General features: G+C 51.7%; 1 protein-coding gene across 2 annotated transcripts in view; it reads left to right on the forward strand.

Moving 5' to 3' along the window:
- HIF3A (hypoxia inducible factor 3 subunit alpha) overlaps positions 1–5,831 on the forward strand; it is a gene marked incomplete at both ends in the record, with an annotated part of 28,731 nt that extends 22,900 nt beyond the window's left edge. For both annotated transcript variants that reach the window (XM_082862216.1, XM_082862215.1), the window contains 4 exons: positions 238–509; positions 1,616–1,733; positions 3,322–3,403; positions 5,734–5,831. In XM_082862216.1, coding sequence (XP_082718342.1) covers positions 238–509; positions 1,616–1,733; positions 3,322–3,403; positions 5,734–5,831 — 570 coding nt within the window. The remainder of the gene's footprint in view (positions 1–237; positions 510–1,615; positions 1,734–3,321; positions 3,404–5,733) is intronic.
- Between the last annotated feature and the right edge of the window lie 3,886 nt (positions 5,832–9,717).

A 9,717-nucleotide genomic window follows, 5' to 3' on the forward strand; every position in this document is an offset into this window, starting at 1 on the left:
CCTAGTCACCATAGTAGGGGAATAACCTAGGGTGTGAATACCAAGAGGTGAGGATCCTTGGGGGCCATCTTGGCAACTGGCTACCACAGAGTCCTTCTACCCATTTTACAGATGAGGAAACTGAGGCTCAGACCCTTGACCTCAGGCACACAACTCAGAAGTGGTGGAGCTGGGACTCTAGCCCGGGTCCACCCAAGGCCAAGGCTCATGCTCTTAACTCCCTCCTGCCCTCCGCAGGACGTCGATGCTCTGGACTTGGAGATGCTGGCCCCCTACATCTCCATGGATGATGACTTCCAGCTCAACTCCAGTGAGCAGCTACCCAGGGCCTACCACAGACCTCCAGGGGCTGTTCCCCGGCCCCGTGCACGGAGCTTCCACGGCATGTCGCCCCCAACCCCTGAGCCCTCCCTGCTGCCCCGCTGGGGGAGTGACCCCCGGCTGAGCTGTTCCAGCCCCTCCAGAGGGGACCCCTCAGCATCCTCCCCCATGGCTGGGGCTCGGAAGAGGTGAGCCACAGTAGAGGTGGGATATAAAGAAGTGTAGAGGGAACTCCCTGGCGGTCCAGTGGTTAGGACTCCACGCTTTGACTGCTGAGGGTGTGGGTTCAATCCCTGGTCGGGGAACTAAGATCCCGTAAGCAGTGGGGTGGCAAAAAAAAAAAAAAAAAAGTGTAGAGAAGGTCCCTGACCCCATCTTTCTCCTGCCTCCTACTTCAGCCTCATCCCTCGTTATTCCTCCTACCCTGACCTCTGCTCCAGCCAGGCCCGCAGTGTCCCCAGCACATGTCATGTTTGTTTCAAACTTTATATCTTTGCCTAGGCTGTGCCTGCCTTCTGGAGTGCCCTCCACTGTTCTCATTGTTTATCCAAATCCCACCAGTCAACCACGGCCCTCTCCTTTGGAATTTGTTTCTATCTGGCCTAGTAACAATTTTTGTCATAGTTCAGAGGACATTGGCGCAGTGTCAGAGAAACTGTCTAGAACTAAGTCCCCTAACACCTTTGAATATCTGTTGAAAGCCATGGACCCTCCCCAAGAAGATTTACATGCACATACAGACACATGATCTCGCGTATAATTTCAGAGGATCCATGTCCCCCTTCCAAAGATGTTACACCACTGATACTCAAGTTTTTGCTCTCCAGATTGTAGGCATGTGCCCATTTAGTCTCCAGGGTGGTCTCGTTACTATCCTCATAAGGCTTTCATGGATACATCTCATTATTTTCCAAGGCTTTCAGTTTGGAGCTGGCTATACAGTGGGTGCCTAATAAAGAGTTGTGAAGTGAGAGAGGGAGAAAATTAGTGAATGTAGTAGTTGGATGGATGGATGGATGGATGGATGGATGAGTGGGTGGATAGATAGGCGGACAGATGGAAGGACAGACGGATGGTAGTTGTACAGGTGGGTGGGTGGGTGGGTGATGGATCACTGGATAGATGAATGGGAAGATGGACTGGCAGATGGATGAATGGATGGATTGGTGGGTGTATGATTAAAGGAATAAATAGGTGCTTGGGGGAGTGAATGAACGCTCATCACCTGCTCACACTGGTGCCCACACCTGCCCGGGTTTGCGGGGTTCTGAGATTCTTGCCTGTCTTCCTCCAGGGCCCTGGCCCAGAGCGCAGAGGACGAGGCAGAGGGGGTGGAGCTGCTGGGAGTGAGACCCCCCAAACGGTCCCCCAGCCCAGAACCCGAAAACTTCCTGCTGCCTCCCCTCAGCCTGGTATGTGTGGGGATTCGTGGGATTCTCTGGCCCTCAGAACCCAGCAGGCTTAAACCTAGTTTTTATAGATGGAAAAACAAGAGAGGCAGGGAGGGCCTGGCTGAAGGTCAAATGGACGGTCAGCCATCCAGCTAGGGCTAGGACCTTGATCTGCTGGTTCAGGCGACAGGTATGGAAGGGCTTTGCAAATAGATGTAAGTTGGTGGTAGGTGCTAAGAAGAAAAAATAAGCAGGGTAAGGGGAGAAATGACAAGGGTGAATATCTCTAGGAATCTTCTCTGCTCCCACGGAACACTCCCTCCCAAACCTAGCACAGGCCTTGGCCTTTGATTATTAGTGTAGCTTTAAGAGTACAGACACTAGAGTCAGACTGGCTTGGGCTCGAGTCCCAGGTCCGTCACTCAGTAACTGTGAGACCCTGGGTGGGTGACGTCACCTCTCAGCCTCAGTCTCCTCATCTGGGAAGTAGCAGATGGTTACATTTCATAGGACTGGCATGAGACGGCCCTTAGCTGCTCTTAGTGGGCGACTGATAAATGGGCGTATAAACACCAACCGGACAAGAGCAGCACCTCGGGCTCCTCACTCTGAACAGGGCTGGGTTTTTGTTTGTTTGTGTTTTTTTTTGCGGTACACGGGCCTCTCACTGATGCGGCCTCTCCCGTTGCGGAGCACAGGCTCCGGACCCGCAGGCTCAGCGGCCACGGCTCACGGGCCCAGCCGCTCCGCGGCATGTGGGATCTTCCCGGACCGGGGCACGAACCCGCGTCCCCTGCATCGGCAGGCGGACTCCCAACCACTGCACCACCAGGGAAGCCCTGAACAGCGCTGTTGGAACATGAGAGTGTGGTTGATAATATCAACAGCTCTGATTTATTGAGTGCCTACCATGTGCCAGACGCAGACTGCACCAAGCGCCTTGCATGATTATTCAGTCCCTACAGCCACTCTTGAAATATTATTATTATTCACATTTACACACAAGAGGTTAAGCAACTCTATCAGTCAGAGACTGGACAGGAAACAGAGAACATGTTCAAATGGGGTGTTGAGGAGAATTTAGTAACAGGACTGTTGGCAAAGGTGTAGGCATCACCCTGGGGCTAGCAACACCATCCCTAGCCTGAAGGCACAGGGCAGAGGGGTGGTCACTGGATCCTGGAGAGAGTAGGGTCCACCTCGCAAGAGCTGAAACCTTCCATGGAGGGACACAGCCAACCCAAGATGACCCAGCAGGGAAGCAGCTAGAAGATCAAATACCCCTTGTCTTCCTCCTCCCACCTGCTGGTATCTCCCATCATGTGAACCTCAAAGGAACACACAGAGCAAGGTTGCACGTTGGTGGAGTCCACACGCACAGGTCAGCCTGCTGGGGCACTGAAGAAGGGGAGAACAAGGCTCTGGAGGGACCCACAGAGGACATCTGGGACAGTGACTCACCCTAATTCACACAGCCAATAAGCAGCCACTGAACACCACAGTGCCCGTAACCACTGCCCCATCCTGCCTCCTTGGATATGATGATGATGATGATGATGATGGTGATGATGATGGCGATGATGATGGTGGCTTTGTCTGTGTCCCCTAGAGTTTCCTTCTGACAGGAGGACCAGCCCCAGGGAGCCAGCAGGATCCCAGCACCCACCTCCTAGAACTGAATGAGCCCCTGGGTGAGTAGCAACCTGGGTAGACAGAGAGGCTCTGGGTCCCCATCTCCTGTGGGAGGTGCCTTAGATGGCTGAGAGAGGGTGGGATGATTCTGAGGCTGGTGGGGGGGTCTGTCTGTGCCTGGACATGACCTTAGTGGAAACAGGCAGCCCCTCCCTCTTCTCAGGGACACTGTGGGAGGAAAGAGAGGCCCTGAGGGAGGCAGGGGCTGGCCAAAGCTGTCCCTTGAGGTGGAAGCTGAGCCCGGGCCTGAGTCTAGGTCTCCCGAAGCCTGTGTCTGATTGTCCCTTGGTCATTCCCAGCTGTGTGGCTTTGGGAGATAGTTTCTGCTTCTGGAGTCTCGGTTTCCCCCTTCTTGTCAGTGGGGGCCTATTTTCCGTAAGGAAAAACCCCAACGAACTTTTTGGCCCACCCAGTATAAGAGTTCATACTTTAAGGAGATGTTTTGAGGACTTGTGGATATGCTGCCCAGGAAGAGCTTAGCACGAGACCTGTTTCACAATAAATGCTCAAGAAATGTCGCCCTTAAGGTGATGCTGGCCCCAGGCCACCCCACCCCCGCAACGCTGCGGAGTATGAGACAAGCTGCTTTGCCTGTGTTGCTCTCATCATCTTCCAGCACAACTATGAACAGCCATAGCTCCACCTGAAACCTGCAGGCACTGGCCATGAGGGAGCTTTCCAAAGCACGAATCTGACCCTGGCCTTCCTCTGCTCAAAGCTCTTCTATGCCTCCCTAGCGCCCTTCAGAGAAAGATCAAGCCCCTCATCTTGGACTCCAGTCTCTGCGGGGTCTGACTGTTGCCTCGTCTCAGACTGCACTCTGCACTCTGCACTCCTCCGTTTCAGCCACAGTCACTATCCTTTAATTCATTCTTTCCTTCATGTGTGTAACAAATATTCACTAAACACACAGTAAGTGCCAGGCACTGTCCTAAGAGCTGAAGACAAAACTGGGAACAAAACACGGAAACCCCTGCCCTCATAGAGCTGACATGCTAGTGAGGGAGACAGTCCAGAACAAAGAAACAAATGCAATAAAGAGTACACGTGATGAAAAATAGTGCTACTTGGGAAAATAATGTGTGCAGAGGAGAAAGGAGTTCTGTGGTGGGGGGATTTCCATTTTAAACAGTATGATTAGGGGTGGTCTCACTGAGAAGGTGCCATTTGAACAAAGACCTTAAGGAGGTGAGGGAGTGAGTTGTGACAATTTCTGGGGGAAGAGCATCTCAGGCAGAGGGAACAGCGAATGCAAAGGTCCTGAGGTGGGAGTGTATCTGTCTTCTATGGGGAAAAATCAGGCCAGTGTGGCTAAAACACAGAGAAGAGAGGAGAGAAGCAGATTCCACAGGGCCACTGTGGGGCATTGTGAGGACTTTGAAGTCATCTTGCTTGAGGAGGCTGCCTCAGGGCCTTTGCATATGCTGATCCCTCTGCCTGGAATGCTTTTCCCTCCATTCTTTGTCTAATTACCACATCCTTTAGATCTCAGATCAAATATGACTCCTTCCACAGAGCCTTCCCCCATTTCCCAAGCTATGGTTTGAAACACTCATCACAGTCCACGTTCACATGGGAATTTGTAACATTATTTGATTACTGTCTGTCTGCTCCTCACAGGGCAGGGGCCTGGCCTGCGGTCATTGTGCTTCACCGTGTGTGCGAGGCTGGGCACAGAGCAAGGCCTCAGTACATATTTGTAATTGAAGAGCTAACGTTTATCTGGAGCTCATTCTGTGCCAAGCTTTGTGCCCAGTCTGTTACGTACGCACATGATCCAGCTGGCGCCCCTCACTGGAATGTCAGCCCCACGAGGGCAGGAAGTTTCATTTATCCTGTTCACTACCGTGTCCCCAGTGCCTGGCACACAGTAGGTGCTCAACAAATATTTTTTGAATGAGTGAATTCTCATGAGTGAAGTAGGGTCTAAGTATCCCTGTTTCCCAGATGACCACAGCTCACTGGGCGCTGTTCAAAGCGCCTTACGTGGATTCACTCATTTACTCCTCACTGACAGCCCTGTGGGAGGCAGGGGAGGTATTGTTGTTAGCCCATTTTACAGATGAGGTAACTGAGGCACAGAGAGGTAAAGTCACCTGTCCCAGTTCATACAGCAAGTAAATAGCAGAGCCTGGATTCAAACTCAGGTGGCATCTGGCTCCAGGCTTCTTAACATCAGGATACCTGAGATTCAGAGAACAGCGCTTGCCCAAGATTTCAGTCCTATTTGAATCCGGGCATGCCTGCCTCACCAGCCATGCTCTTAACTCTCTGAAGACGGGTTGGGGTGATAACTCCCCACTGGTTTACCTTCCATCTTCCCCCACAGGCCTGGGCCCCTCCCTGCTCTCTCTCTACCCGGACGAGGACACCGCCCAGCCCAGGAGCCACTTTCAGCCAGCGGCAGGCTTGGCCCAGGCCAACTGAGCCAGGTCCTCTTCCCACCTCCCTTCTCCCCCCACAAGAAAGGACGTCAATCATACTCCAAGCCGGCAGCCAATGCACAGGATGGAGGTGCCGGGAGAGGGGCTCCCTCTCTCCTCTCGGTGACCCCCGCCCGCCTCAGGCCTACCTCAGTCCCCACCCCTCTGCCCCACCCCCACTGTCTGGGGGTGCTCCGGGGTGGTCTCAGCTCAGTGACCTCTGGGAGGGGGTCCCTGGCCCCCTCCTGCTTCTCTCAGGACTTCCCTTGGGGTTCTCAGTACCGGTTACCTCATCCTTTTCTCCAATTCTCTTGGCTTTATTTTCGGTAATTAGGGGTGGGGGAGTTTGGGGCTCAGGTCTGCGTTTCTGGGCTTGGGGGAGTATTGATAACCAGAAGCACCTTGCTTTCCATCCATCTTTCTTTCATTCTTATTTTTATTTTTGTTGCTTTCATGATATGTTTTTCATCGCTACGAACTGCCTGGGGTCCACAAGAATGTGGGACCCTTATCTTCCCACCAACTCAGGTGTCAATGGGGACGGCAGGCCTCTGGGCCAGACCTCACCCCCGGCGACTCCTGATTGAGCCCTTAGCCTCCCAAGCGGCCACCCAGCTCTGCCCACCCCTCCGCTCTGGACTTCTGCTGGCTCCTGCCTGACCTGGACCCCGACTCCATAGGTGGTCTTCCTATCCCAGGTGTAGCTTCCGACCTCTGCTTCCAGACCATACCACCTCCAACCCTTTCTGGTTCTAGACCACACAGCTTTCGACCTACTCTGGTTCTAGACTGTGCCACTCCTGGCCTTCTCTGGTTCTAGGCTGCACAACACCCAACATGGTCTGGTTTAGACCTTGCATCCTCCAAACCGCTGTGATTCCAGATCTCACCGTCTTCTCCTTCTGGACCCCACAATCTCCAACTCTATCTTTCTACTTCACGCTTTCTAAAGTTGTCTGGTTCTAGGCCTCACAACCTCCAACTCCCTCAGGCCTAGGACCACCAGAACCCTCTGGTTCTAGAGCTCACTCTCCGCCTTCCTCTGGTTCTAGAGCTCACTCTCCGCCTTCCTCTGGTTCTAGAGCTCACTCTCCGCCTTCCTCTGGTTCTAGAGCTCACTCTCCGCCTTCCTCTGGTTCTAGAGCTCTCCCCACAGGTCTCCCTTCTTCTCAATGGCACATGCTCCTACTCCTGCTGATTCCAGCTCTTACAACCAGATTTCTTCTGATTTTGGAACCCCACATCCCCAAGCTTGGAATTGGTTCTAGTCTTCCTGATTTGTAATGCATTTCGTTCCAAATCTAGACTTCGTGATGTCTCAGTCATTTTGATTCATGATGCCCAGCTCATCCCTTTTCAACTCTACACTTGAGACTTGCTTCCCCCATCATAAAGAAGTAAAATGGGTTTCATGTCTTGACCTTATGGGTTTCGTGTCTGGACCTTTCAGAACCAGACACAATGTTCCAGTTCTCTTTTGCTCTCGACCTCATCATCGCTACCACTGACTGGTCCTGGACTATACAACCTTTACGCTTTGCAGTTTCCAGGGCCCTCTGATTCCAGATCTGATGATCTCCCTTTCTTCTGGTTCTAGTAATGGGCTTCAAATGTCTTCTGATTCCAGACCTCGTCCTATAAATTTCCTTGATTCTAGACCTCACAATCTCCAATTGCCCCTCATTCCACATCTTATGACTCCAAACTACCACGTATCTAGAACTCAGCCTTCAAACATCTTCTGATTACAGACCTTGCCTTATAAATTTTTCTGGTTCTAGACCTTACAGCTTTAAATTCCTGATTCTAGACCTTACAACTGCCAAATCCCTCTGGTCCTAGAACTTGGTCTTCAGACTTTTTCAAATTCTAGTCCTTACTCTGTATCTCTGGTTCTAGACCTCACAGCGTCCAAGTGCCTCTGATTTCAGATCCAAATTCTTTTGGCTCTAGAACTCAGCCTCCAAAGGCTTCTGCTTTTAGAATCTGGACCTTGCCCTGTAGATTCCTCTAGTTCTGAATCTTAAGACCTCTGACTCCCTCACTCCAGACCCCACCCTCCTAACTCTATTCTGGGCTTCCCGCCCAACTCAACTTGCTCTAATTACTACTCTCTGCCTTAAGTCTTCCCATTCCAGATCCCTACCCTCCAGGTCCTTGAGCTAATGGACTTCATGCTCAAGCCTTTCCATTCTCAGTCTCATATCCCTAAAAGTTCTCTGTCCTAGAACCCCCTCCCTCCCCACCTCAGCCCTCAGATATGTACTTACTATTACTTAACCCCAGGTATCTGGGGAACCTGGGGCTCCCTCACAATCCAGGTGACTTCCCCAGCCGCACAGGCACACGCACAGCCCTATCTGCATATCATGGGGTGGGGAGAGAGGCCAGGACTCCTCAGTACTCCACCACCACCTATGTGTCCCCGTCCCCTTCCCCCAACCTTCTTTCGACGATGGTGCTATTCTCGGTCTCCCACAGGAAAAGGCCTCCCTCTCTCAACCCAATTCACCCCCTTTATGGAAGGCACTTCTCACTGTTTTGTCAAGGGATGGCCTGTCCAGATCGGTGCTATGAGGGGAAGGGTCTGACCCCTCCCTCTCTCAGCGGGTGACCTAGGCCCTCTATGGAGGGAACTGTGTGGGCTGGGGGAGGGGAAGGGACTGGACCAGCCATGCTGGCTCTGAAACCCACTGATCTCTAAACCCCCATAAAGATCTCACCTTGGTAGGCACCAGAGCTCTGTGTGTTGACTCATCTGTGGGGTCGCTTCAGGGGGTGGGGGTGCACCGGCTGACTGGGTGTCCATGTCACTTTGTGATATAGGTCTATGTAACGTTGTGTGTCTGGTGATGTTTTCATTCTGTGTGGGTTATTGTGACATAATTCTGTGAACCTGTGTGTGGGGAGGGTTGTAATTCCTCCTACATGTGTTACTGTCTGGGTGAAATGGTTCAGCCTTATGTGTGTTTCTCGTTACTGTGGATTTCTGTGTTCCTGAGTGTAGGAGGCATTGCGATTTTTTTTTTTTTGGTACATGTGTGTTGTCTGTGTGGTGGTGTGATTCTAGATGCACGTATGGGACTGTGTGACAGTATAATTCTGTGTATTGTCTCTGTGACATGATTCTCTGTACTTGAGTGTGTGTGTGTGCGCGCGTGCGCACGTGCCAAAGAGAGATTTTGTGTCTACAGCTTCCTGTGTGGACGGGTGTGCCTGTTCTGTCATGTCACCCTCATAACCCCTCTCCTATGTTCCACAAAGTAATCTTTTCAAAGGAAGAAAACCACTTTTAGGAACTCCCTGGTGGTCCAGTGATTAGGACTTGGCACTTTCACTGCCATTGCCCGGGTTCAATCCCTGCTTGGGGTGAACTAAGATCCCGCAAGCCACACGGTGTGGCAATAAATAAATAAATAAATAAATAAAAATTTAAAAAAAGAAAAGAAAGCCACTTTTAAGCCTTCGCACTTGCTGTTCCCTCTGCCTTAAATGCCTTTCTCTCTTCTCCCCTCTCTTCACCTGATTATCTCCTACTCATACATTAGATCTTGGTTCAGACATCCCCTCCTCCAAGAAGTCTTCCCTGCCTACCTCAGCTGGGTGAGGTCCTCCCACAACCTCCTGAGAGCTGCCCGCCCCACCCCCCATCAGCTCTAGGTACTCTGTCCCACTTTGAGTACTTCGGGGTGGATATAAAAAGTACTTACACTGTGCCAGGCCCTCTGTCACTTTACTTACGTGATCTTATCAAACTCTCCTCTAATCCTGTACAATAGGCAGTTCTTATCCTCATTTTGCAGTGAATGAAACTGAGGTTCAAAGAGGATGATCACTTGCCCGAGGTCACACAGCAGGGAAGGGCTGTGCTGGACTCGAATCCAGGATTC

The sequence above is a fragment of the Leucopleurus acutus genome (assembly GCF_964270905.1).
Source record: "Leucopleurus acutus genome assembly, chromosome: 20".
Classification (NCBI taxonomy): Eukaryota; Metazoa; Chordata; class Mammalia; order Artiodactyla; family Delphinidae; genus Leucopleurus; species Leucopleurus acutus.